Here is a 27,082-nt window from a genome sequence, read left to right on the forward strand (position 1 = left end):
CACCATATTTCATTAGCCACCCCTAAATTCAAGGGGGAAAGGAAGCATAATCCATCATGTGCCTGGATACAGAGAACTGGAAATATTTGCTAACAGTACCAAAGACTCCAAAGGTAACAGTGGCAGCCTGGGCTGTAGGGAATCCACAGGGCCAGGAGCAGGGTGGCAAAGGGTACAGGCTGTGGTCAGACCCGGCTTAGAATCCCACATTTCCCAGCTGTGTGCCCTTGAGGAAGTTATTTAACCTCTCTATGTCTCCGTTTCTTCCTCCAAAAATGAGGAAAATATGTTAACCTTGCAAAGCTATCGTGTAATGATTTGGTGAGTTAAAACTTGTAAAGTGTTTAGAACAGTGCCTGGCACAAGAAAAGGCTCAGGACATGTTGGCAGGATGATGATGATGATGATGATGAAGAATTAGGCTAGACACCAAGCATGGAGTAGGCATTTAGGAGAGGGGTATTGTTATAACCTACACTCTGAGGAAAATGACCTGTCCAAGGTAACACAGCTGGTAGGTGCAGCATGGAGGTTAAGCTCCTAAGCTCTGGGGTCTCAGCCTTTCACATAGTAAGTACTCAATACATGTTAATTCATTAATATTTGGAGGAGGTTCAGTATGGTGAAGAACAAATTCTAATTCCTGAGTTCAAATTCTAATTCCACTACTAACCACCTGTGTGACCTTGGGCAATTTACTTAGCCTGTCTGTGCCCCAGTTTTCTCATCTATAAAATGAAGATAATAGGACACCAGCAATTATGAAGATTAGAAAATAATCTAGGCCAGGCATGGCGGCTCACACCTATAATCGTAGCACTTTGGGAGACTGAGGAGGAGGGAACTCCTGCTTGAGGTCAGGAGTTCAAGACCAGCCTGAGCAAGAGCCTCTACAAAAAAATAGAAAAATTAGCTGGGCATGGTGGCATGTGCCTGTAGTCCCAGCTACTTGGGAGGCTGAGGCAGGAGGATCGCTTGACCCCAGGAGTTGGAGGTAGCAGTGAACTATGATGATGCCACTGCACTCTTGCCTGGGTGACAGAGCAAGACTCTGTCTCAAAAAAAGAAAAGGCCCTATGACAGTCTTTGGCACATTATTAGAGCCATAGGGTTGTTAGCTGTTACATTGTATGCCACAGTTTGCTACAAGGAAGCAGTCAAAAGTAACAAAAAAACACTTTCTCCCAGCCTAATTGAGAGGAAGAGGAAAAGGAAAATGGATACAAATTTAGCAGCTTGGAAATGGAGCATGGTGGTAGAAGAAAGAAAAAACTTAGCTTTTCTTACCTGCCCCAAGGTAGTCCTGGAAACCAGTGAGAATTCCTATTTGTCCTCAGGCACTCCTGCAACATAGGCATGCAAGAGAAGGGACAGTGAGTAGAGTCACAAGGCATTATTCCTCAATCCCAGCTAAACCACCCTGCAACCCCCAGCCAGCTCCTTCCAAATCCAGCTCCCTTAGCAGGTGCAGTTTTCTGTCCTCCCAGACAGGGGCGCTCAGCCGACAGCCTCGTTCTTGGCAATAGTGACAGCCACCGTAGAAGCACAGCACAGATGCTCCTCTGTTTAGGGCAGTTCCAACTTACAATGGGTTTATCCCGAGGTAACCCCATTTTAAGTTGAGGAGCATGGTGAATTCATATCACCTTCGCACGATGGTAAAGTCGAAGAATCCCAAGTCGAACCACCATAAGCTGGGGATTGTCTGTAGTCCCCCCTTCATCTGCCAGGGAGGCGTTCCAAGACCCCCAGGGGATGCCTGAAACTGCAGCTAGTACTGAACCATATATATAGAGAGAGTATTATGTTTTTTCCTATACATGCATACCTACGATAAAGTTTAATTTATAAATTAGGCACAGTAAGCAATTAACAACTAATAATAAAATAGAACTACAACAATATACTGTAATAGAAGTTATCATGCATTGTGATCGTAACTTTTACAGTTTGAGGTGCAGCAGCAAAACTGGCTAGCAGGAATTTCTTTTTCCTTCCTTACAATTCCACAGATAGAAGATTCATTCTTACCATAAATCTTAGCAACTTCAGCATACCTTATTTTTATTCTTATTAAGTCAAGAACTTTCACCTTTTCACTTAAAGGAAGCACGTTAGGCTTCTCTTTGGCATCTCCGAATGGCCAGCATCACTCCTCTTGGGCTTTGGGGCCATTACTAAGTTAAATAAGGGTGACTTAAACACAAGTACTGCAATACCATGACAGTCGATCCAATAACTGAGAAGGCTACTAAGTGACTAACGGGCAGGGAGTGTCTACAGCGTGGGGACGCTGGACAAAGGCATTCATGACCCAGGTGAGATGGAATGGGATGGCATGAGATTTCATCACGCTACTCAGATCGGCGTGTAATTTAAAACTTATAAATGGGTTATTTCTGGAATTTTCCATTTTATATTTTTGGACCATGCTTGACTGAGGGTGACTGAAACCATGGAAAGTGAAACCAAGGATGGAGGGGTGTGGAGGGACTACTGTAATAGCCTTTTCCTAAGTATCAGATGTTGCACCAAACACTTTTCATATGTTATCTCACATTACTGTCATAATAAAGCTCCACAAAGTAGGCACTCCTATTATTCCCATTTTATATAAGAAAAATCTGAGGCCTAGAGAGGTTAAGCAACTTGCCCCACAGGCCATACCTAATATTTGTGGGACTGAGGCAGGAGTACAAGATTGAGGCATACTTAAAAATTTATAAGTAAAGCTAATGAACTATTAAATAAAATACAGCCTACTCTGCTACTTTGATAAATAAACCTTCACAATGACCTGGAAGACCACATTCAAATTTTGGGGCCTCTCAGAACTCTGCACTAGAAGGTGATAGAAAGAAGAGAGCAGGACCCCAATGCTCCCCCCTCCACTTCATATTCCTAAATTTACCTGGCAGGGGGCCTTGTGCACATGCATTCAGATGTCCTAACCTGCCTGCTCACACTGCTGTAGAGTTTCTAAATGCAAAAGATCCATCAGGTATGCAGCATAACGAATGACAAAAGAGTGGTACCAAAGTACAACGTCATCACATCCCAGAGTACCAGGGGCCACCAGAAGATCTTAAAAGCTTCCAGAAAAGCAAAGGCGGAACTCATACAAAGAATCAGGAATCAAAACGGCATTGTATTTCTCAAAGCTAGAAAAAATCAGAGCAGTATGTTCAAAATTAGGAAAGAGTTTTGATCTACAAATTACCAATTAAATATAAAGAGTAGAATAAAGACATTTTCAGTGCCACTTAATGGTAGTTTAGTAGCCAGCCACTGAGGTGGCCTCCAATTATTTCTTTTTTTTTTTTTTTTTTTTGAGACAGAGTCTCACTCTGTTGCCCGGGCTAGAGTGCCGTGGCATCAGCCTAGCTCACAGAAACCTCAAACTCCTGGGCTCAAGCAATCCTCCTGCCTTAGCCTCCCGAGTAGCTGGGACTATAGGTATGTGCCACCATGCCCGGCTAATTTTTTCTATTTTTGGTAGAGATGGGGGTCTAGCTCTTGCTCAGGCTGATCTCGAACTCCTGAGCTCAAATGATCCACCTGCCTCGGCCTCCCAGAGTGCTAGGATTACAGGTGTGAGCCACAACACCCGGCTGGCCTCCAATGATTTCTACTTCCCGGTATCTGTACCCTTACGTGTTCCCTCACACCTTGAATGTGGCTGACCTATGGAACCATGGGGTGTTATAGAATGGACAGTATGTGACTTCTAAGGCCAGGTCAGAAAAGACATTGTGGTTTCTACCTTGCTCTCTCTTGGATCACTTGGTCTGGTGAAAGCCAGTTGCCATATCATGTGGACACTCAAACAGTCCTATGGAGAGGTCCACATGGCAAACAGCCTGTACAAACTTGCCAGCCGTGTGAGTGTGCCATCTTGGAAGTGGATCCTCCAGCCTGAGGCAAGCCTTCAGGTGACCTCAGGCTCATGAGAGACTGAAAGCCAGAACCACTCAGCTAAGTTGCTCCCAAATTCCTGACTCACAAAACCTGTGAGATTATACATGTTAATTATCGTTTTAAGTCATTAAGTTTAGGAGCAATTTATTATATAACAAAAGATAACTAATATAGGCATATTGGAAATAAGGAGAATGAAAATGATAACTCCTGGCAGGGCATAGTGGCTCATGCCTGTAATCCTAGCACTCTAGGAAGCCCAGGGGGGCAGATCATTTGAGCTCAGGAGTTCGAGACCAGCCTGAGCAAGAGCGAGACCCCGTCTCTACTAAAAATAGAAATAATTGGACAACTAAAAATATATAGAAAAAATTAGCCGGGCATGGTGGTGCGTGCCTATAGTCCCAGCTACTGGGGAGGCTCAGGCAGGAGGATCGCTTGAGCTCAGGAGTTTGAGGTTGCTGTGAGCCAGGCTAATGCCATGGCACTCTAGCCTGGACAACACAGTGAGACTCTGTCTCAAAAAAAAAAAAAGTGCTTATGCAAGTCTTTGCCCTCTCTTGCTCTTGGAAACTCTGTGACTGTCACCATGTAACTTAGCTCAGATAGTCTGCTGGAGACATGTGGCCCCAGCACCCCAGCTGGCAGCCAATATCAACCAGACATATGAGTGAGGCCATACCAAACTTTCTAGCTCAAGCTGAACTAGCCCAGAAAAGAATTGCCCAGCTAATCCACAGACTCATGAGAAATAACCAATGTTTGTATAAAGCTTTTGAGTTTTGGGGTGATTTGTTACACAGCATAAGCTAATCGATACAACATACTTACTTCAGGTGTACCTTTTTCCTCCCAGGAAACTATGGGAGGATGTGTTTCAGGAACACTGCAGGGGATGTTCAATGCCTGGTTACTTCCTAACCTTATCTGGTCCTGGGCAAGTTAATTCACCTCTTTTAGCCTCAGTTTCCCTCATCTTCAAAATGGAGGTAACATTAGGTAACAGTACCTACCTCTTAAAGTACATGTAACAAATAATTGAGATGAACTACATAATGTGCTTAGCACAATGTCTGGCACAGAGAACTCAATAAATCATTAAAGGATGCCACTGAGGCAGATGACAGGAAGGAAGTCAAAGTGAGTTGATGTCCTGGGTAAGGCCCGGTCCTTCAATGCGACATACTCTTTCCAAAGAAAGGCTAGTGAGTGTATCATTCAATTAAACAAACATTTACTATGCATGCACCACATGCAAAGCCCCTTACCTGAAACTGTGATGTGAGAAGAGGAATAATCCATGACATTGAGCTATTCTGAACCAGAAGCTTGCCTATTTCACAAGTAACTGAAGTAGGCATCAAAATATTTTTGAATGGAACTTGAACAGATGGATACTTTGGTTTGTATTTCACCAGCACCCATTCTTATCTGGGTACTCCACAGCCAGATGTGAAGGGCAGGAGGTATCCAGGGTATCCCAAAACTCTTTCTGCATCCTGTCTTTCCTCCTCCCCACCAGGGAGTAAGAAAGTATTCCACTCTAAAAACAAAATCATTTCAACTCTAAACTGTGGGTTTCAATTCTTTTACCTCAACCCACAATATGAAAAACACTTTACATTGTGCCTGAGTACACAAACCCAAAACTGAAACAAAAGTCCCATTGATTGAGACTGAAAATGTGTGATACACCCTGAATTTTTTTTTTTTTTTTTTGAGACAGGGTCTTGCTCTATCACCCAGGCTGGAGTGCAGTGGTGAGATCATGGGGTCTCACTATGTTGCCCAGGTTGGTCTCCAACTCCTGGTTTCAAGTGATCTCCTGCCTCAGCCTCATAAAGTGCTGGGATTACAGGTGTGAGCCACCACATTCAGCCTGTTTTTTAAAAATGTTGGTCACAATCCTCTAAGTGGATTTTAAGACATTTTAATGGGTCACAACCAGCCACTTGAAAAAGCTGCTCTGAAATATCACATGGGGGAGAGAACATAAGATCATCTAGTCTAATCCTTCACCTTACAGGGGTCAAACTGAGCCTCAGGGATGTGAAGTTACTTGCCCGCGGCCACGCAGTTAGTAAGTGGCAGTGCTTGGATTTGACTGTAATAACCAACAGCTATTGAATGCCTACCATGTATCTTGAGTTCTTCAACTGCATTATTTCATTTACTACTCACTGTGATCCTAGGAAACATATTATTCTTACCACTTTACAGATGAGGAGCTGGAGTCTCAGGGAAATTAACTTAGAGTGTCACATGGTCAGTAGCAGACCCAGGACTTGTCTCCAGGTCTGGCCGTCCACAAAGCCTGTGCTTTCAAGCTCTAAGCCCGCTACCAAGAAAGTTGTTATAAAAGTGAGCTTGTGAGCTCTCGCGCCTAGGCGTGTGAGGCGGTGATAAGGCTGTGTTCTCCAGCCTCCAAGGCCTTATTGTTCCGCGCGCTTTCCTCCATCAGCTCCTAAAGAAACGCGCTGGTCCAGGAAGACAGCACAGGCTTGAACCTCAGGGAAAGAGGATTCGAACCCCAGGTCGACCGCTCACTCGGGACACTAGTTTAACCTCTCTGCCCTTCGGTTCCCACATCTGTGGAGCTGGGACGGCGAGAGAACCCACCTCCAGGACTGAGGCAGCCGACACTAACTCTGACACCCGGAAGGCGCGCGTCAGACGTCAATCCTTTCTGCCACGCCCTCCTCCTCCCCAGGCGCATGCGCCGCACAGGGGCGCCTTTTACGACGCGGCGGGCGCGGCGCGCTTGGCGGCCTGAGCGGAGCGGCGGGAGCGCGGCGGCGGCGGGGCCGAGGGGAAGCGCGGGCGGTGGCGTCGCCATGTCGCACGGCCACAGCCACGGCGGGGGCGGCTGCCGCTGTGCCGCCGAACGGGAGGAGCCGCCCGAGCAGCGCGGCCTGGCCTACGGCCTGTACCTGCGCATCGACCTGGAGCGGCTGCAATGCCTTAACGAGAGCCGCGAGGGCAGCGGCCGCGGCGTCTTCAAGCCGTGGGAAGAGCGAGCCGACCGCTCCAAGGTGGGCCGCCCGGGGGGCAGGGAGGGATCTGCCTGGGCCCTCAGGCCGTCCGTCTGCTCAGTCAGCCTCATTCCTGGTGCTAAAAATAATGACAGCTCAGTCGCCATGTACTTTCCCGTGTCGGTCTCCTGCCAGCCCTTTGGGAGGCGAGCAGGGTTGAGTCTCCCCATTTTGCATATGGGGAAACTGAGGCCAAGAAAGGGAAAGGGGGCGATTTGTCTTCACACAGCCTAACGCTCTATTCTAGTGCCATGTGGGTTAGTGAGGGAGGATGGTCGTGAGGGCGTTTTCCTTTCCACTTGACCATTGGTTCCGATGGCTGCCTCATCATACATAGCACCGGGTGAAGACCAGCATAGGGGGTAAAGGGTATTTCCTATCTAGAGCGCAGGTTCTTTACCATTGTGGGGCGACAGGCCCTTATGTTAACCATTTGAAAGTTCTGGACCCTCTCCCCAGAAAAATCCACTTAAGCACCTGTCTTTCAATTCACAATTCAAGAGGCTCTTCCACCCTGGAAATCCATCCATGGGCTCCTCATTAAGAACCTTCTAATTGGATGATCTGTGGCTCTTAGGACACTGTGGATAAGACTGATTATCTTCAAGTTAATAAGTCCTGGAGAACCGAGGAAGATTTACTTTTTGCATTGCACACCAATTGTAGAACAGGGTGGGAGATGCCTGAAATTGTAGGCTCTCAGCAAATATTTGTTGCTTTCTCCTCCCCACTCCCCATCCCCTCCAGTTTGTTGAAAGTGATGCAGATGAAGAGCTTCTGTTTAATATTCCGTAAGTATCTCCGTGGTGCCTGTCTCAGGCTAAATAGGCTGTACCCAGTTGCCTACTCAGATGGATTCATTCATTGGTTGTGTCAAGAGCACACATCTGTTTCTAGAGATGGGGTAAATTACTTTGGTGGGTTTGAGGAGGAAAGCATCATAGCTTTCTTGGTGCAGACTGGAAAGAGATGTATTTGTTGAACAGTAACTGAGAAATTGAGGCAAATTTCTTAGAATTGCAGAATGCCAGAGGTAGACAGGATCTTAGAAATTATCTAGTACAAGTATGACAGACGAGTAAACTGAAGCCAGGAAAGGGAAGAGTCTTGCCCAGGGTGACACAGCTAAGCAGGTATTTAAACCCAGCTTGACAACCTTCTCTTTTACATTCTGGCAGATTTACGGGCAATGTCAAGCTCAAAGGCATCATTATAATGGGAGAGGATGATGACTCACACCCCTCTGAGATGAGACTGTAAGTGGCAAGGGCTTGGGCCCTCAAAAAGCTCCTAATTCTCTTTTTCTAGTTACACTTTAATCTAGAATAATGCTATTTTTCCTTTTACTGGGTTTAATATTTTCCCTTTTAAAGTATTTTGGTTTTGTTCGCTTTCTGCACCGGAATATATGTATCTCTTCCTGAATTGATAACTTCATTAGGTTAAGTATTTTGGGGATCAACAGCTTGTCTCTTTTTCAAAGTGCTTACTAGGGCACCATTTATTCAGAGAGCATTTTGTAAATGCCATTTGTTGGTGACTTTGCAGTTTTGTTTAAAACCAACTGCAGGCCTGGCGTGGTGGCTCACGCCTGTAATCCTAGCTCTCTGGGAGGCTGAGGCGGGCAGATTGCTCAAGGTCAGGAGTTCGAAACCAGCCTGAGCAAGAGCGAGACCCCCATCTCTACTATAAATAGAAAGAAATTAGTTGGCCAACTAATATATGTAGAAAAAATTAGCCGGGCATGGTGGCGCATGCCTGTAGTCCCAGCTACTTGGGAGGCTGAGGCAGGAGGATTGCTTGAGCCCAGGAGTTTGAGGTTGCTGTGAGCTAGGCTGACACCACGGCACTCACTCTCTCTAGCCTGGGCAACAAAGTGAGGACCCTGTTTCAAAAAAAAAAAAAAAAAACTGCAGATCTCAAATGATCTTTATGGATTATGCTCTTGGGGTTAGCCTCAAAATTTCTAAAATTTCCCCTTGCTATTTCATACACTCATAATCTTTGCGTGTGTTTTGTTGACATGGAATTACTCCATTTGAGCTTAACCTTTAGCAAAGTTCTGTATATCTCTTGCAACACTGGATCTTTTGCCACGAGAGCTAGCACTCTCTTTTTGATGACTTATTCCAGGATAGCCTTCCTAAAAGGAGGGGAAAACTGCTTTTTTAGTGCTGCAGAAACAAATATCAGAACTACATTAAAAAATCTCCTCTAAAACATAGATTTAATCCTTTGCACTCACTTGCTTTTTTCTCATTATCCACTTGACATTATCCACACTCAACATCCGAGTGCAAAGTTAAATGGATTTTTGAGAGATATTTAAAATATTGATACTGTTTTTGAATGTTAGAAACATGAATTTGAAAGCAATTCCACATATTTACTAATTTTAAGGAAATAGTACTTTTGATCTGATGTTTTTGGAAACTCATTTACTTGGAAGATGATGGATTGACTTCCGAAGACTAGACATCTATGTTCCATTGTGGTTAAGAGTATGAGCTCTGGAGTAAACAAGGTTCAAATTTTGGCTGTACCACTTGCTAACTCCATGACTTTGGGACATTACCTTATCTTCTCTACACTTCAATTTTCTCCCATCTAAAATGGGAATAGGGCTGGGCATGGTGGCTCACGCCTGTAATCCTAGCACTCTGGGAGGCCAATGTGGGAGGATCACTTGAGCTCAGGAGTTCGAGACCAGCCTGAGCAACAGCGAAACCCCATCTCTACTAAAAAGAGAAAAATTAGCCAGGTGTTGTGTGCACCTATAGTCCCAGCTACCCAGGAGGCTAAGGCAGGATTATTGCTTAGGCCCAAGAGTTTGAGGTTGCTACAAGCTAGGCTGATGCCACGGCACTCTAGCCTGGGCAACAGAGCCAGACGAAGGGAAGAAAAGAGGAAAGGAAGGTGGTTATGGTATGTACAAGATTGTAGAGAGACTTAAATGAGATATAACATGTTAAAGACATTAGAATAGGTCTAGAACATAGTTAAGTGCCCAATTTTGGATGAGCAGATACAAATATTTACATAGCCCTCAGTTCTAAGCATACTACATTTGTTATACATTATTGAATCTAAGATGTCATTGATTGTAAAATATACCATTATTTTCTGTACAATTAATAAAGAAAAAAATGCTATCTACTCAAGTATAACATGCCATAGACACCTCCAGAAAAGTTAAATTGAGAGTCAGGGAAGTTTCAACAGACTTGGTATTAAAGAATTACTCTTAATATTGTTAATTGAAGATGAATGATAAGTATGTGGAGATTCATTATATTCTCTCTGCTTTCATGTGTGAAATTTCCCATAGTAAAAACTTTTCCAAAATATGTTCATCATTTAGAATTGATTCAATTTAATCTCCACATCTACTATATGGAATGTACTATCACTACCCCATTTTGCAGGTGAGGAAACAGGTTAAATCAGTTGCCCAAATTTACACAGCTAGTAAGTAAGTGACAGAGAGCCAGGCTTGAAACCCAGGAAGTCTAGCTCCAGACACTGCCTTTAACCTCAGTGCTATATTGCCTCTCATAATGCTGCCCATAAATGTTCACTCTTATTATTAATCTGCTGTGCATCATTCTTAGAAACCCTTTGAAGCAAATATTTGCTTTCTTAAATTATATGCATTTTGCTGCAGCTAATATCTAGTCCCCTTCTATGTGGGTGTGTTAATAAAACACCTTGGAGTTGGTGGGGATATGCTGCTTAGTCCTTGAGAATTTTTTTATTTTTTTGAGACAGAGTCTCACTCTGTTGCCTGGGCTAGAGTGCTGTGGCATCAGCCTAGCTCACAGCAACCTCAAACTCCTGAGCTTAAGCAATCCTGCCTCAGCCTCCCAAGTAGCTGGGATTATAGGCATGCACCACCATGCCCGGCTAATTTTTTCTATATATTTTTAGTTGGCCAATTAATTTCTTTCTCTTTTTAGTAGAGACAGGGTCTCGCTTTTGCTCAGGCTGGTTTTGAACTCCTGACCTTGAGCGATCAGGCCGCCTTGGCCTCCCAGAGTTCTAGGATTACAGGCGTGAGCCACCTCGCCTGGCTAGTCCTTGAGAATTTGTTGGTTATAGACAGCTGTTTTTTTTAGATTTTTTAAAAATATTTTCTTCACTGGCAGTTTTACTTTGACTTTCTAAAGCCTGTTTTGAGGTTGTAGCCTTTTGTACTCTTTCAAAAGGTAAATTCCCAAATTGTTTTTTTTTTTGTTTTTTTTTTTTTTGTTTTTTGAGACAGAGTCTCACTTTGTTGCCCAGGCTAGAGTGAGTGCCGTGGTGTCAGCCTGGCTCACAGCAACCTCAATCTCCGTGGCTCAGTGATCCTTCTGCCTCAGCTTCCCGAGTAGCTGGGACTACAGGCATGCGCCACCATGCCCGGCTAATTTTTTGTATATATATTTTTAGTTGGTCAATTAATTTATTTCTATTTTTGGTAGAGACGGGGTCTCGCTCAGGCTGGTTTTGAACTCCTGACCTTGAGCAATCCGCCCGCCTCGGCCTCCCAAAGTGCTAGGATTATAGGCGTGAGCCACCATGCTCGGCCTTGTTTTTTTTTTTTTTTAAGAACTTTAAAAGTACTGAGTTTATGGGGTAATTTTTGGTCACAAAAAATGCTTGAGCACTGAGTTACCTGATCTTAACTCTTATCCGTGTGTAACATGTTTCTGCCAAAGTATGTATTTCTTTTACCATGAGTAAGCTGTTTTATTTAATAACATCCTCAGCTTGGTCTGAATGTGCTGAGTTGCTTGTTTTCTCCATGCATTTGCTGCACGTGACCTAGTTTGAGCCATCTCTTTGTGTATTGCTTCTCATGTGATCTTAACCCACTCAAAGATGCCATGGCGTTATGTTGCAGATCTCAGCTCTTTTCTTGTTGTAATTAAAGACATTTGTATATAAATGCCAATAAAATGCCATTTCCAAAGTTTGACCCTCAAATTTAATCTCCTTTTGATAGAACCAAAGGCAATTGAGCAGTGAGTAGGAAGTTTTGAAAAGCTGAAAAGCATGATAGTGTACATTTTTTAAAACTGTTTTTCCTTTTCCTTTCTCAGGTACAAGAACATTCCACAGATGTCCTTTGATGATACAGAAAGGGAGCCAGATCAGACGTTTAGTCTGAATCGGGATCTTACAGGAGAATTAGAGTATGCCACAAAGTAAGCAGGGGCCTGTCTTCCAGTCTCTGTGGCTGCTTCTGAGGAACATAGATGCTCCCTCATTTGCACAGAGCATGTATGCATCGGTGCTTACAGGGCTTGCCATTTATTTTTGGCCAGTCTCCCTCCTACTGTCTTCTTTTAGTATTGGAAACAACTTTAAACAGTGGAGGAGGTTTGATCCTTGGCTTGGTCAATTTTTGGCAGAGATTCAGTGGAAGACACAGACTTGTTAACTTGTAAGCAATTGGCAGATTTGAATGAGCTCCTAGGGTGATCTTAGGAAAGATGTTTTCAGAATTCCTCTTTGCAAGCCGGGCGCGGTGGCTCACGCCTGTAATCCTAGCACTCTGGGAGGCTGAGGCGGGCGGATTGCTCGAGGTCAGGAGTTCGAAACCAGCCTGAGCAAGAGCGAGACCCCGTCTCTACTATAAATAGAAAGAAATTAATTGGCCAACTAATATATATATAAAATTAGCCGGGCATGGTGGCGCATGCCTGTAGTCCCAGCTACTAGGGAGGCTGAGGCAGAAGGATTGCTTGAGCCCAGGAGTTTGAGGTTGCTGTGAGCTAGGCTGACGCCACGGCACTCACTCTAGCCTGATCAATAAGCGAGACTCTGTCTCAAAAAAAAAAAAAAAAAAAAAAAGAATTCCTCTTTGCATAGTGAGCTTACAGCAGGCTGAGTTATATGGGACCACCTCATCTCTTCACTAGTTTTCCTTTTTTCCTAAGGGAAAAAAGTCAACACTAAATGTGCTTTGGAATCCCTGCTGGGTTATGCAGCATTTCTCATTCCTGTTCCTTGAGGGCAAGAGCAGTGTTTATTTATCTGTCTGTCCGTCCCTACTTCTTGACAGAATCTGGCAGGTGCTCAGTAAATGTTCATTGACTTAATTGCTTGTCCAAAGGAGAAGAGTGAGAAGGAAGAACCCAAGAGTGTTCTCTGACATTTGTCTGGGTTTTACCACAAGTTGGAGCTGAATAAACAATTCATGGTGGTGGGACACTCACTGAAATGTAACCTATGTCTCCTCTCCCTATTGCTTTCACCCTCTAGAATTTCTCGTTTTTCAAATGTGTATCATCTCTCCATTCATATTTCAAAAAACTTTGGAGCAGATACCACAAAGGTCTTTTATATTGGCCTGAGAGGAGAATGGACTGAGGTAAGATGGGTTTGGAAAGGCTGTCCCCTCATTTCTCTCTTTCTCTCTCTCTCTCTCTCTCTCTCTCTCTCAGCTTTCAGGGTAGGGAAAAGAGCAAGTGAGATATAAGTTGGTCCCAGTCTGTTTATAATTTTTCTTGGTTTCATCACTGTAAACTGTCTCATTTGACAGACTATAGGTATTTTTAAGGAGATTGAAATTATGTAGTTTATATTAATTCAGTTTTTCACTTTCAAATTCTTTCCTTCATTCAACACTTTTGACATTCTTTCCTGTTCTCATGGTTCCCCCATTACAGGGGGAATGAATCTTTAGATTTGCAGGGTGAATTGTAGATAATGATCTTTGTAGGCTTCTCAAGATAAAAATACCAGAAGAGGGGTGATATTAGATGATGATTTCTAGAAATGAACCTGAATGAGCACTACTGCAATGTGTGTAGTCTGGGACAGGATAGTTCTTTGATTGGCTAGCTGACCCAGCCTCTTGATTTTCTTGCAGCTTCGTCGACATGAGGTGACCATCTGCAATTATGAAGCATCGGCCAACCCAGCAGACCACAGGGTCCATCAGGTGACCCCACAGACACACTTCATTTCCTAAGTGCTGGCCAAGGCTCCCACAGAGGTGCTGTGTCAGTGAAGATGTACAACTACCTGTTGGGAAGAACAAAGGGACGAGGCTCCAGAGAGAGTCGGCTGCCACCACCTCTGTCAAGCTTTGTCTTTGGGGCTTGCTGCAGAAACCTGGCCTATGGAAGATACCACACCACTGGGAGGGTTGTGTGGGTACTGAGGGACAATCGTGGTTCTCTAGGGCACTGCAGAAATCGGGGCTTGGGCCGGGTGGCATCTGGCAGTCATGGATAATGCTTGCTTTTCCAGTCGATGTGGCCATGGACTTCCAAGTGTCTTGTTGCTTTGTGGCAGGATTTTTGTGTGACTTGTTTTTTAACAAAATGGAAACTATTTCTGGGCTGCAGGAACTTTCTGAAGCCACAGGATCGTGTTTGTATTAGCCATCAGGAGGGTCTCCAACTAGAAACACTTGTTCCTGCTTGCTCCTTTTCCCTGTCATCATTCAGCATTCTTGTCAAGTTGCCTAGCTTGGAGTTGTCTGTCACACATAGGTGTCCCATGGTTACAGCTAGAAGGGCAGGAGTCTCTTGCTCTGATGTGTGATAGCTTGGGGAGGTCTCCTTTCTGTCTGCCTAGCTGAGCAATCTAGGGAGAGCATGGGAATCATTTCTGTGTTTGTGGGTAGCTTGGTTGGGGTAAGATTGAGGCTTAGTTAAGATTCCCCTTGGAACCTCCATAATGTTTATTAGCTTCTAACTAGTTTTGTGAGCCCAGTGCCAGAATTTGGAGATCTCTGAGTTCTTCTTTTCATGGCTTTTATTCACTGTGACTAATAAGCTTCCTAATAAATCCTTGCCAGACTTAATGTTTATATTTTCTCTTGAGTTCTTGATAGTGTTGATGAAAATTTCATTTTACTGGGAATTGTATTGAACTTCGAAATTTTTTATAATTGTTTTGGACTAGGTAGATCTTAAGAAATGCCACAGTTAAATCAAGATTAGGTTAGTTTCTCCTGGAAAGGCCAAGCTTAATTCTGTACAGTAGGTTAAAAACACTCCTACACCCACATATAAAAACCTTTCCATTTCTCACAAAGGGAAGTAATTTGTGGAGTGACATTTGCAAAAATAAGGGAGGACAGATTCTGGAGTTCATCAGAAGAAATGAAGGTGAGGAAAGTAAGTGAGCAGCACATGCTGTCTGAAGGTGGACCAAAGACTCTCAACTTAAATTTTGAAAGTCAGTGCAGCAATTGAAGATAACTTAAGTATCAAAAAAGAGGATTTGAGATGGTCAGTATCCTCTACCTTGCAGAAAATAGGAATAAGTGATAAAGGAAATTAGTGTTGAATCTGATCTTCTGAGAGAATTCCTCTGAGGGATTGGCCCACACTACTGTTAGAAGGATATAATCACTCTTTCTCCAGCCTGTCCTGGGAAAAATCTGCCACTACCAAACCTTGTCAGGGCTCAAAGTTTCTAAAAATCAAAAGTCAACAAGAATGCAAACAGTTTTTGACGCACTAAGAGTCCTACTCACTCAGCCACAACCTATTTTATTTCTGTTGGATCATTTTGGAGATGTAAGAAGGGCTGTGATGGGGGCAAGGGCAATAAATGTAACCTTAACATTTGTACCCTCATAATATGCTGGGGGAAAAAAAAAGGGCTATGTTTTAATTTGGAGTAGGAGGGAAAATAAAGTTAGAAATCTTAGAGTAGACTTTTTATTAATTCCACTAATCACAGGTAGCTGGCAGGACCGAGCCTCTGAATTTGAAGCTTCACTCTGAAGAATTTGCTGAAAGTGCTGCAGAGTCTTGGGTGATTGGGATGCAGGAGGAACTGCCCATTCTTCTATAAGCAGATTCAGCAGGGATTCTGTTGGGAGTGGGGGCAGATGTATTGTTTTACACTTTTATCTCCTTTCTCTTTTGACATCCAGTCCTGAGTTCTTGGCTTGCTGTGGCACCCTGGGCCCAAAGTTTTCCTGCCCAGAATCCTGATATTTTAGGCCTAGGGAAAAGTGCTTTGTTGCTACCAAGTTTGTACTGTGTTCCTTCAGTTTAAAGAAATATGTAGTACAGTGAAATGGGTTTAGAAAAAAACTAGTATGCGTTAAACTGAGAGAATGAATCCTAAGCTTGAGAGACAAATGTGTGCATTTCCTGTGTGCAGATCCCCACATGTTCTCTCAGGGACTTGCTCCTTCAACTCAAGTTAGCCTCCCTTCCAGCCTTTCTGTGGTCCCTAAGCCCTAGTTCCAGTTTACCAGTGCAGCAAGGAGCAAAGGTGACTCAATGATGACCAAATGAAGCCCTTTTTGTTCTTATGTGATGGAGCTCATTTGATGGTGGCATTTTGTGCACTGTCTGCATGGCATTGCCTTGGAGGGCAGTGCTAACAACCCAGCCAGTATCTGTCCAGCTATCCTGATAGGGCCTGCATATATTCTCAGGGTCATTTTCAAAGTGATTAAGGCCTCACGCTGTGATTTTACAGTGTATAAGGCATGTTCACACGACCTCATTTGACGCTACCAGCAAAGCTGTGAAGTAGGCAGGGTAGTGGTTATTACCGTTTTATAGCTTAAGGAAGCAGGTCCAGAGGGGCAGCATTACAGTGTAATCTGAGGTTGCTGTTTATTTATACTTCCCTTATCCGAGCCTCAGTTTCCTCATCTTTAAGAAGACTGGAGGACTAGATGATCTCTTTTCAGTCTTTTCAGTTTAGGGTGTATGATTCCATTCATGATCCTGGAATAGGGCATTAAAACCAGCGACGGATATCCAAGGCCATAGGAAGTGTGTCCCACGGGGATGAGAAGGTGGTAAACTTTATGCCAATAATAGTATGAGGGATGCCTCTCCTTCCAGACAGCTTTCCTCCAGGAGGCGCACGGGTGGTGGTAGCAAGTGGCAGTCTAGATTCTGCAGGTGGGAGTGGGTAAGAACTCTCCGATTCCGCGGCTGAATGACAGGGAGTGGCCCCACCGTGTCCAACATGGCAGCTTCCATTCAGCGAAGCCGTGTCCCCACTTCCGGGTTCCGTATCGCTGGCCAGGCTACTTCCGGCAGCGCGATGGCTGGGTTCCCGGGACTCGAACGGAAGTTCCGGCGGGGGCGGCCGAGGGGGAAGAGTGTGTCTCTGTGCGGGAGAAAGAGGAGACTCGCCCGAGCGGTGTCGAGAGCCCCAGGAAGTGGAGGTACCCTGGGCTAGGGCCAGGCGGCGGACAGAGGGGATGTGGGGCAGGCCGGAGCGCTGGGAGGGTCTGGGAAGTGGGGAGGGGAGACGCGATTGTGAAGAATGGGGGCGGGGAGTGAGGTGCGAAGGCGCTGTCCAGTCTTGGGGACTTTGGGAGTGGGGCGGGGCTAGGCAAAGGAGTGCCCGGGTATGATGAGAGGGACTTTGGGGTCAGAAGTGGAAGATCCCACTGTGGGGCAGGAGCTTCCCCAGGGTCAGAGGTAGAGAGCCCCTTTGTGGGCAGGTGTGAGTACTGGGTCAGGGTAGAAAATGTCACTGTGGGGAGGGGATGACCCTTGGTCAGAACAGAAGTTCCCATTGTGGGGAGTGGGAGACCCTGGGTCAGGGTGGAAGTTCTAAGTGTGGGGAGGGAGACACTAGGCCAAGGGGGAAGGCACCCCGCTGAGAGGTGGAAGTCCACACAGTGGAGAAGGAAGGGAATCCCAGCTGAGGGCGGGAGGCGCATTCCCCAGTGGGAAGAGGGACCCCAGAGTCAGGGGTGAAAGATCCCACCGTGGGAGGTGCCTCAGGGACACCTGAGATAGAAGGTGGAAGCCAGTTGGGAGGAGTGGGCGCCGGTGGGAAGGGCAGGCACTTAGAGGCAGGTAGTGGAAGCTTCCGGGGAGTTTGGAGGATGCTAAGGAAAGGGAGGGGCCAGCCAGCCTGACATTCTTTTGTGTTTGGGAGTCCCAGAGTGTGGTCAGCTGGGGGCCCATTTGGAGTCAGTGGTGGCAGCAGCAGGTAGCTCTTTGGGAGGGGCACCAGGTTGGAGTAGGTGGTGGACAGGAGTTGTTATGCTTCCTGGGGACATGGGCAGCCCCCAGGGGCTGTGAGAATGGCCGAGCCAGATACTGCTGTGCAGGTTGGATGGGGGTTGGATGGGAGGAGGGAGGTTGGAGATTTGGGGATATGGGGGGGAGTAGGGACTAGAAGCATATTTCCTTGTCATTTTTCTCCCCTTCATTTCCCAGTAGCGCCAGAAGTTGGGGAGGACAGGACCCAAGGACTCTAGAGAAGGGCTGATTGGAGAGCAGGGAGGAGGCAGGTAGCTGTTGAGGAGACAGCAGGCAGGCCACAGGGACACCCCACAGCTCCAAGCCCCCAAGTCCTGCCTCTGCCTATCTCCAGCAAGCTCAGGGACATGAGTTGTGGGCCACTAGGGTGGCTGCCTCTGCCTTTCAGCCCTGGTGTGGAGGCAAACTTCCTACCCCTCTGCCCGGAGACTTCTTGCCTACTTCTCTTTGTGCCCGGGACGGAATCTGGGTGCTGTGTTGGGGCTGATGGTGTGGGAGGGGTCTTTGAGCCAGGAGTCTATCCTCTGCCTAGCCTTGCTCTTGACCGCTTCCCCCATGGTGCAGGCCCCCGCCGTGGAGCCCTGCGGTGTATGTGTGGTAACACCATGTCTGTGCCCCTGCTCACCGATGCTGCCACTGTGTCTGGAGCTGAGCGGGAAACGGCTGCGGTAAGGATCCCCTTTTACCCGTGGCAGCCACCAGGGCTCACCTGGTGTGGAGGGGGTGTGGGAAAATGGAGGTGGCAGTGATGAGAAGGGAGTAGCCGGAGGCCAGGAAGCTCCCTCGGGGGTTCATAACCTGTTTGGCTGCTGCTTTGGTCCTGCCAGGTCTTTGAGCATTGGGAAGGGGTGGGCAGAAGTTCAGGACCTGGGGGAACCTCCCCATCTCCCCATTTCTCGTCCTTTTCCAGGTTATTTTTTTACATGGACTTGGAGACACAGGGTGAGTGAGCCGGGAGGGCTGCTCCTCGGGGAGGGCGCCGAGCCCAGCAGGCAGGGCTGGAGAGGCTGCCGCCCTCCCTTTCTCTTCCTACATCCGTCCCTTTCTCCCTTCCCTCCTACAGGCACAGCTGGGCTGACGCCCTCTCCACCATCCGGCTCCCTCACGTCAAGTACATCTGTCCCCATGCGTGAGTGTCACCCCAGCAAGGGAGGGGCTGAGGCTGGAGATCAGCCAGCGGGTGGTCCTGTGGCCCTGACTGAGCCTGTTCTCCCCTGTCAGCTGCATCCTGGGGCTGGGGCTTAGGGCAGACAGAAGTGCCATTTTCAGCCTCAGCTCCTACGGCACCCCCAGGCATGGGGCCCAGCACCAGCCCCCAGCCCTAGGGCTTCCTAGACCTGAGGTCTCCTAAAACCAGCACCTCCCTGTGCCCCTTCCCCAAGCACTCACCGGCTGCTGGGACCCCGTCACGCCGAGTGCTGGGCTCTGCTTCTCCTTCCTAGTGCCTCAACCACAGGCTCCAGCCCCACGTGGCAGGTTGCCTGGCAACACCTTAAACACAGGCCCTGCCTGCTGGGAGGGGCCCCCCAGGGGCTGTCTTTGCTTGTGCTGGGCTCTCTGCTGTGGCTTTCTCATCCCTCCTGAGCATCATGGCCCTCTGGCTGTCCCTCCCCAGGCCTAGGATCCCTGTCACACTCAACATGAAGATGGTGATGCCCTCCTGGTGAGTTTGGGGGTGGTGCTGATGGGATTGGAACCGAGGGAGCTGCAGGGGGCTGGTCGAGGTCTTCCAGTAGCTGCCAACACCTCTGCTTCCCTAGGTTTGACCTGATGGGGCTGAGTCCAGATGCCCCAGAGGATGAGGCTGGCATCAAGAAGGCAGCAGAGAACAGTAAGGCCCCAGCTCCCCTCAGCATCCTCCCTGTCCCGCCCCCCAGGAAAGCACTGGCAGTGCCTCTGCCAGGCTTCCTTTCTGGGCCCCTCAGCAGCTTCTCCCCACCCACTGACCCCCTCCCCCAGTCAAGGCCTTGATTGAGCACGAGATGAAGAATGGGATCCCTGCCAATCGCATCGTCCTGGGAGGCTTTTCACAGGTGAGGGGAGAGAGGGGGTGGGGCTGGGAAGGTGAGCTGTGCCCTGATGACCTCTCATTCTCTCCTTGCTCCAGGGTGGGGCGTTGTCCCTCTACACAGCCCTCACCTGCCCCCACCCTCTGGCTGGCATTGTGGCATTGAGCTGTTGGCTGCCTCTGCACCGGGCCTTCCCTCAGGTTCGTGTCCCCACAGAACCCTTCCTGCCCTTTGGGTCTCCTGTGGCTTGGAGATTGAACTGCAACACTGGCTTTGCCCTCCGGGTCCTGTCTGGCCCACAGGCAGCCAATGGTAGTGCCAAGGACCTGGCCATCCTTCAGTGCCATGGGGAGCTGGACCCCATGGTGCCTGTACGGTTTGGGGCCCTGACAGCTGAGAAGCTCCGGTCCGTTGTCACACCTGCCAGGGTCCAGTTCAAGACGTATCCAGGTGTCATGCACAGCTCCTGTCCTCAGGTCAGTGGGGGGGGGGCCACACCCACCCATGTCCTTTCTCCGTCCTCTCTCCAGCCAGGGGCCTCTCACGATCCCCCTTTGCTCCCCACAGGAGATGGCAGCTGTGAAGGAATTTCTTGAGAAGCTGCTACCTCCTGTCTAACCAGAGTTGCTGGCCTCCAGCACAGTCCCCCAGCTCATGGGGGACCCAGCAAGCAAGCGTGGCACCATCTTGGATCTGAGCCGGTCGAGCCCCTGTCCCCACCCTTCCTCACTCCGCCCTCATCCCACAGGCCTCTGGGGCAGATGGCCAGACCTGCCAGGCCTTTCTTCCTGGCCTCAGCCTCCTGGCCCTGTCTGCAGCAGGGGTGGGCTGCTTGCTTATCCCATTTCCCTGGAGGCAGGCGCCCCTGGCAGCAGTACTGAAGGGGCTGTAGGCAGCTGGAGAAAGGGGCCCAGCCACTGACCCACTCACTCAGGACCTCACTCACGAGCCCCACTTTGGGCCCCCTCCTGTGACCTCAGGGTTTGGCCCATGGGGCCCTCCCAGGCCCCCACCCCAACGGATTCTGCCCAGATAATCGTGTGTCTCTCTGCCTCCACTCTAGCTGCTTCTCAATCATGAATGTGGCCATGGCCCTGGGGCCCCCTTGCTGCTGCGGGCTCCCTGCCCTGGGCAGGAGTGCTGGCGAGGAGGTGGAGTCTTTCGAGGGGGCCTTCCCTCAGCTGTTCCCCCCACTTGGGGGCTGGGCCCTGCCTCCCCATTACCCTCCTCCCTGCAGGCCTGGAGCCTGCAGGGCTGGACTGAGGCTCAACGTCTCCCCCAGCTGTCTCACCCCCACTTCATCCCCACTCTAGGGCAGGGAGGTGGTGGGGGAGGAGTTGTGTCTCGTCTTCTGTCTCCATGTGGTTTTGGGTGTTTTTCTTGTTGTATCCGGGATTCCGATAAAATTAAAGAAATTAATTGCTTCCTCAACTCTCAGGCCTGGCTGATTATATCCAGAGGGTAGAGAGCTACCATCTTCAAGAATCTTCCCCAATGTAAGAAAACTTTTTTATTTTAAATACTTTGGAAAGCTTCTTCAGAGTAGTATAAATTAGTGCCTGAGAGGAGGGGGCTTTTGTGGAAGAGCCCTGACCCCTCACACTCGCTCTTGGTGGTCCCGATGAGTTCCCAGACCCTGTGGAAGGTGAGTTAGAGACCCCTGACTCCTGGTCAGTGGAGCCCTTGGCCTCATGCCTGGTGGGCTGCGTGGGCCCAGCCAGGGTTTGAGGTAGGGGAGGCCTTGACTTGGCCCAGAAGCTCTGGATGCTGGGTCCTGCTGGAGGCTGGAGAGCAGGCAGCTGCTTCTCTTTTCCTTTTCTGGTCCATGGTTGGGACAGGTCTTCAGGCCTGTGTGCTAAAGCCTGAAGGATTCTGCTTCTGCCAGCGCCATAGATCTTCACCTGTGACAGAGCAAGGTGTGTGGTCAGGTCCACACTGGAATGCAGGGCCTCCCCCGACCTCTCAGGCAGCCCTGGGTGGGCAGGCCCAGATCTGATCAGCCCCTCTCTCCTTGGGGTCAGGCGGCACTCACACATCCTGTCCAGCCCTAAGGCCGCTGTCCAGCCCAGCTCCTCGTGGGCCAGGCTGGGGTTGGCGTAACAGGCAGCCACATCACCTTCCCGCCGTGCCACCACCTTGTACGGGATCTGCAAGGGGAGGTTGTGTGGCTCAGCTGAGCTGGCCCTGAGCCCCACCTGTCCAGCTGCAAGCCAGTCCTCAAGCAGCAGAAGTGCAGAAGTCTTGCTCACGGGCACCCGGCACCGGGATGCTAGCTGGGCCGAGGAGACTGGGCAATGCTGGGGTGACCATTGGGCAGGTGAGGGGGAAGGGCCAGGGCTCTACTGCTGCTGAGCGTCAGGTGGGGTGGGTGGCCGGCCTACCTTCTTCCCAGAGGCCTTCTCCATGGCTCGGACCATCTGCAGCACTGAGTAGCCTGTGCCAGTGCCCAGGTTGTAGATCTGCCCAGGAGAGAACAGGCTTTGTGGAAGGGGCCCATCTGTCAGGTGCAGCCCCTCCCCACCCTCGCTTCTCCCTTCTCTGCCTACCCGGCAGCCACACTGCTCCTTCAGCTTCCTCAAAGCTGCGATGTGGCCTTTGGCCAGATCCACCACGTGGATGTAATCCCGGACGCCTGCAGGACAGGGTGGGGTTGGGTGGGAAGTTTGTTCCACCTCTGTCTCCCTCCTGGCTCCCACTCCTGGGTCCTCCTGGTCCTAGGCTCACCTGTGCCATCCTCTGTGTCATAGTCATTGCCAAAGACATTCAGGGCCTCCCGCCGCCCAATCGCCACCTAGAGGTGGAGGTGAGGTCAGCTCCTCCCAGGTCCCCGACACCAGCTGTAACCCTAGGGCCACCCCCTCTGTCCCTACCCTTTTCCCTTACCTGGGAGACATAAGGCATGAGGTTGTTGGGGATGCCCTGGGGGTCCTCACCGATGCAGCCAGAGGCGTGGGCGCCCGTGGGGTTGAAATAGCGCAGCAGCACTGCATTCCAGGCCTGTGGGGTGCAGATCAGATGGTGGGGGGGCAGGGACGCAGGCAGCTGAATGCAGAGCCCTCTACCTCACCCCCATGCCTGTTCTCTCTCTCTAGAAATGAGAAGGGGCTGGGGCCCTTGCTGCCAGTGTTGAGACCTTGGGCAAGTCACTGCAACTTCCTGAGGCTTAGTTTCCTCCTTGGAGGGGGTGTTCAGAATGCCCTCCTCAGGCTCACGGGGGAGGGAGGCTGTGAGGAGTCAGTCGACCAGTCAATGAGCAGAGTGGGGGCTGGGTCAAGGGGGCACTCACCTTGTCTGCCTGGCACAGGTCCCGGATCATTTCCTCAATGAAGAACTTGGACTTGCCGTAAGGGTTGGTACAGCCCCCCGTAGGGTGGGCCTCATCCAGGGGCAGGTACTGGGGGTTCCCGTACACAGTAGCAGAGCTGCTGAACACGAGGTTCTTCACCCCACAGGCTCTCATGGTCTGGCCGTGGAGGGGAGGTGTCAGTGGCCTCTGCCTCACAGGTTCCCACCTGTCACACCGTTACTCCTTCACAGGAGGGTGGGGCTGAGCTAAAGAGCACCCTCCTTTACAGATGGGGAAACTGAGGCTGGGAGGTAGAGCCCTGTGTCCAAGATGATACAGCTTGGGCTCTGTTTCACACTGCCTGCCAGACTGGGGCCAACTAGGCACCTTCCCAGTATCTGTGTCCCTGCCCCATGCCTCTCACCTCCAGAAGCTGGATGGTCCCGGTCAGGTTAACTCTGTAATAATCCAGAGGCTTTTGCACCGATTCGCCCACAGCCTTGAGCCCCGCAAAGTGGATGACTGCCATAAAGCTGTGCTGCAGTGACAAAGCTGGGGTCAGAGGCTTTACTGGCCTTAGCCCTTGGCAGTGCCCCCTGCCTCTCTGCCTGCCAGGCACCCACCTCTCTGAAGAGACACTGTAGGGCTGTCTGGTCCAAGATGTCCATCTCCTTAAACTCCACAGAACGGCCTGTCAGCTCCTGTACCCGGCGAAGGCTCTCAGGCATAGAGCCCCCTCCTGGTGGTGCACACGGGGGCCACCAAAGTCAGGAAGATGGGGTGCTGGGTCCCCAGGGACTAGCCAGGCACACACACCCTCAGTGTGGAGGTAGAACCCAGGGTGTTCCTTCTGCCACCCCCTCCAGAAGCCCCACCCCCACTGCCACTGCTCACCACGGAAGGCATTGTGGAAATTGTCGATGACCACAGGTGCATAGCCAGCCTCCAGCAGCTCGAGCACTGTGTGGCTGCCGATGTAGCCAGCCCCGCCCGTTACCAGCACCTTCTCTGCCATGGCCCCTGTGCCCAGGACACAGATTCTCAGACGTAGTTGAGGCTGCCTGCTCAGGGTCCCCTTCCCTTCCGGAATCTGGCCCCCTGAGCTCACCTTGGAGGTGGCAGTGTGCTCTAAGCAACAGGTAGCTCTGGAGTTAGCACTGGGTCAAGTCTGGGTACCATCACTTTCTGGCCTTAGGCTACTGACATCACCACCCTACTACCCCCTCTTGGTCTCAGTTTCCATCTCTAAAATGGAGCTAATAATTGTCCAAACATCATGTGGTAGTGTGAGGGTTAAATGAGGTGACTTTAAGGGCTGCCACATGTACAGGTGGGGAGATTGGGGCACAGGCAACATATTTTCTAGTTCCTATTGACCCAGAGTTGGGAAGGTGGAATCTTAGGATCCACACTCCCTTCCCCAAGGTGACTGGGGACGGGAGAGTCCTGGGCAGAAGGAAACAGGGCAGCAGGACTGGGCTCGAGGGCCCCAGAAGGGGCTTTGCCGGCTCAAACTCAGGCCTCCCCAGTGCCTCCAGCACCACTAGGTGTAAACCAGCTCCTGCCCTCAGTGACTAACACCTCTTTGCTCTACACAGCCCCCCACTTCCCTCAAGGGTCAGCTAGGAGGAAGCAGGAAATATCCAGATGGCCCCAAGGGTGGGGTCCTTTGCCAGGCGGCCAAGCTCAGCTCCCGGGCTCCAGCACCACAGTCCTGAAGTGGGCCCCACCCCATCCCGCCCCCGGCTGAGCCTCAGCCCATGCCAGCACCAGCTGGTCACTCCTGGCCACTCCTGGCTCAGAGCTAGGGATTCCACCCAACTTTACACCACCCTGGTCGGCCGGTGTAGACGTGGACTTGGCCAGGTGTGCACGTCCGCCCTAAACAACTCCGCGGGCAGAGGGGGCGGGGCGGACGCCGCAGACACTGAGGCCTTTCATTCCCGGAGACCTGGCCCGCTGCCGCTTCCTCCGGGCTGCCTCCATCCCCTCTGGGCCCCTCCAGCTCCAACCCACTCGACTGAGCGCCCGCTGCGTGCCAGGCTCTGTACCAGGCACCCCTGCCTTATTTTCCAGAATTCCCCAGCATCTCGAGGCAGGTGTCATTACTGGCACTTTACAGAGAAAGATACTAGGGTCCGCGGTGAAGCATTTGCTTGCGGGCACACAGCTAGCGATAGCCTGGTGGAATCCGGATCTCCCGCCTGGCAGCCCGGCCTGCCTCCGGGCACTTCGCCCTTCCCCCCACCGCTCCCTGCTGGACTCTGCCCCGACACCGCCCCCACCCCGGCCGGCCGCAGAGCCCGCGCACTGTGCGGACCCGGGAAGGTGGTCGCGGACAGGCCGTGGGGGGCAGGAAGGCTGCTTCGCTCCGGACCCGCGGAGTGACCTTGCTCAGCTGTCGCTTCCTCAGTTTCCCCAGTCTGTGTGACAGAGGAGAGGGCAGCTTGGCCCTGGGCTGGGCTTTGGGCCGTCGCGCCGAAGGGCGCCGAGCGCGGAGTCTGCAGACCGGGAATGAATGAACTCGGGCGGCCCCAGCCACGGCAGCGGGGAACTGGGGAGAGGGGGCGGGCCCGCCCGGCGCGACTCTGCCCGCAGGGCAGCTGGGCCCTCCTTAAACTCCCCCGCTCCCCGCGGACCACCCGGCTCCTCCCGAGCCCACCTGGCCACTCGTCCCGAACCTGCTCAGGCTCCCGCGCCCCGCGCTGGCTCCAGCGGCGCCGCCTCCCGCGCCCCGAGAGGCGGTCCCTTTAAGAGCAGACGGCCCAACCTGATCCCGCCCCCTCCCCGCCCCCAAGGAAACGTGTCACTTGGATTGCGGCCACTACGGTGACGCCGGGAGGACAAAAGACCTCTGCGGTGTTGATACCATTGCGCCGAGTTCTCCCATAGAGGGCGGAAGTGGGCGGTGCCACCACGAAGAGGCGGGGAACTGAGGAAAGCTGCGGGCCCCGCCCACGTGCTGGGTGCTGGGAGCTGGGCGCACCGGGTCGGTTCTAACCCCCAGGTTTTCAAACTTTCCGGTATCTCCCAAACCCTTAATTCAAACTCTTGCATGAAATATCCGACTCCTGCCGGGCGCGGTGGCTCACGCCTGTAATTCTAGCATTCTGGGAGGCCAAGGCAGGACGATCGCTTGAGCGAGTTTGAGACCAGCCTGAGCAAGAGGGAGACCCTGTCTCTACTGAAAATAGAAAAAAATTAGCGGAGCATGGTGGCGCATGCCTGTAGTCCCAGCTATTCTGGAGGCTGAGGCAGGAGGATTGCTTGAGCCCAGGAGTTCCTCTAGCCCAAGCGACAGAGCAAGACTGTCTCAAAAAAAAAAAAAAAAATCCGACCCCACGGATCTAAAGCCCAGAGGGCTGCGCTGAGTGAAGGGAATTGGTAGAGGCCGCCAGGGGACTGTGGTTCTAGCAAGTCTAGTGTGAAAATAAACCACGGAGCTGGACCAGGAACCTCTGAAGTCACAATAGCCATCCCAGTGCCAACTGCTCTCAGCCCTCCCAAACTGTGGCCCTCACCTGCTGGGAATGGTTTGCACCCAGCCTGCCATAACAGCGGTTAGAAAATGATTTTGCTTCTGTTTACAATAAAAGACAGGGCTAAGGCATGATGCCCAGGAAGCCATGACATGCTGAGTGATGAAATCTGAACAAAGCAACCATAAATGCATAAGTGCACAGGTGTTCCCCACCGCCGGGGGGTGTGGTGTCCTGAGCCTGCCCTGCGGGCCTGGGTCACTGAGCTGGAGAAGCCTGGAGGAGCAAGTAGTGCTGCTGCCCTCAGGGGAGCCTGTGCAGCAGCCCTGGTCACAGAGGCAAAGCCACAGAAACAAGCCCTCGGGTGTGCTGGCCAGCAACCACT

At 50.4% G+C, this 27,082-nt stretch overlaps 3 protein-coding genes and 1 long non-coding RNA gene across 10 annotated transcripts in view; 2 read left to right on the forward strand and 2 right to left on the reverse strand.

Moving 5' to 3' along the window:
- Positions 1-6,587, reverse strand: part of LOC105863448 (uncharacterized) — a 20,411-nt gene extending 13,824 nt beyond the window's left edge. Inside the window, exons 1-2 of the long non-coding RNA XR_001150482.3 lie at positions 6,129-6,587; positions 1,288-1,343 (exon numbers count right to left, since the gene is read on the reverse strand). This is a non-coding gene — a long non-coding RNA (uncharacterized LOC105863448). The remainder of the gene's footprint in view (positions 1-1,287; positions 1,344-6,128) is intronic.
- Positions 1-21,363, forward strand: part of LYPLA2 (lysophospholipase 2) — a 317,757-nt gene extending 296,394 nt beyond the window's left edge. For 2 of the 5 annotated variants that reach the window (XM_075994973.1, XM_012750508.3), the window contains 10 exons: positions 16,996-17,091; positions 18,488-18,591; positions 18,834-18,865; positions 18,987-19,052; positions 19,539-19,586; positions 19,684-19,754; positions 19,883-19,956; positions 20,031-20,132; positions 20,235-20,408; positions 20,500-21,363. In XM_075994973.1, coding sequence (XP_075851088.1) covers positions 18,514-18,591; positions 18,834-18,865; positions 18,987-19,052; positions 19,539-19,586; positions 19,684-19,754; positions 19,883-19,956; positions 20,031-20,132; positions 20,235-20,408; positions 20,500-20,550 — 696 coding nt within the window. In that variant the 5' untranslated portion in view covers positions 16,996-17,091; positions 18,488-18,513 and the 3' untranslated portion in view covers positions 20,551-21,363. Of the gene's footprint in view, positions 1-16,995; positions 17,092-17,352; positions 17,376-18,487; positions 18,592-18,833; positions 18,866-18,986; positions 19,053-19,538; positions 19,587-19,683; positions 19,755-19,882; positions 19,957-20,030; positions 20,133-20,234; positions 20,409-20,499 lie in introns of those variants that run through there. The other 3 variants (XM_075994957.1, XM_075994966.1, XM_075994971.1) reach the window with 3 other exon arrangements.
- Positions 6,668-14,748, forward strand: PITHD1 (PITH domain containing 1). The gene is made up of 6 exons (XM_012750510.2): positions 6,668-6,950; positions 7,698-7,741; positions 8,129-8,206; positions 12,032-12,136; positions 13,197-13,305; positions 13,807-14,748. Exons 1-6 carry the CDS (start codon positions 6,753-6,755, stop codon positions 13,906-13,908), a joined length of 636 nt encoding a protein of 211 aa, XP_012605964.1. The 5' UTR covers positions 6,668-6,752; the 3' UTR covers positions 13,909-14,748.
- Positions 21,364-21,429: 66 nt separating the features above from the next.
- On the reverse strand, positions 21,430-25,988 carry GALE (UDP-galactose-4-epimerase). Of its 3 annotated transcripts, none has more exons than XM_012750503.2 (11): positions 25,881-25,988; positions 24,113-24,238; positions 23,842-23,957; positions 23,643-23,756; positions 23,219-23,395; positions 22,816-22,929; positions 22,657-22,723; positions 22,479-22,564; positions 22,314-22,391; positions 21,965-22,079; positions 21,430-21,833 (listed from the first exon to the last, which is right to left on the reverse strand). In XM_012750503.2, exons 2-11 carry the CDS (start codon positions 24,231-24,233, stop codon positions 21,775-21,777), a joined length of 1,047 nt encoding a protein of 348 aa, XP_012605957.1. In that variant the 5' UTR covers positions 24,234-24,238; positions 25,881-25,988; the 3' UTR covers positions 21,430-21,774. The 3 variants fall into 3 exon arrangements, with proteins under 3 accessions (XP_012605957.1, XP_012605959.1, XP_012605961.1); XM_012750505.2 differs by having other exon boundaries at positions 25,900-25,978; XM_012750507.3 differs by lacking the exon at positions 25,881-25,988 and adding an exon at positions 25,608-25,626.
- Positions 25,989-27,082: the final 1,094 nt, after the last annotated feature.

The sequence above is a fragment of the Microcebus murinus genome, chromosome 2 (assembly GCF_040939455.1).
Source record: "Microcebus murinus isolate Inina chromosome 2, M.murinus_Inina_mat1.0, whole genome shotgun sequence".
NCBI classification, from domain to species: Eukaryota; Metazoa; Chordata; class Mammalia; order Primates; family Cheirogaleidae; genus Microcebus; species Microcebus murinus.

What these genes read in the sequence shown, in the direction of transcription:
- GALE (XM_012750503.2), bottom strand. Translation starts at nt 24,233, where the DNA reads ATGGCAGAGAAGGTGCTGGTAACGGGCGGGGCTGGCTACATCGGCAGC. An exon ending in TACAGTGTCTCTTCAGAGAG is followed by an intron (nt 23,757 to 23,841) that starts GTGGGTGCCTGG and finishes TTGTCACTGCAG; the next exon opens with CACAGCTTTATGGCAGTCAT. An exon ending in ACCTGTGCCAGGCAGACAAG is followed by an intron (nt 22,930 to 23,218) that starts GTGAGTGCCCCC and finishes TGCACCCCACAG; the next exon opens with GCCTGGAATGCAGTGCTGCT.
- PITHD1 (XM_012750510.2), top strand. Translation starts at nt 6,753, where the DNA reads ATGTCGCACGGCCACAGCCACGGCGGGGGCGGCTGCCGCTGTGCCGCC. An exon ending in AGCGAGCCGACCGCTCCAAG is followed by an intron (nt 6,951 to 7,697) that starts GTGGGCCGCCCG and finishes CATCCCCTCCAG; the next exon opens with TTTGTTGAAAGTGATGCAGA. An exon ending in CACCCCTCTGAGATGAGACT is followed by an intron (nt 8,207 to 12,031) that starts GTAAGTGGCAAG and finishes TTCCTTTCTCAG; the next exon opens with GTACAAGAACATTCCACAGA.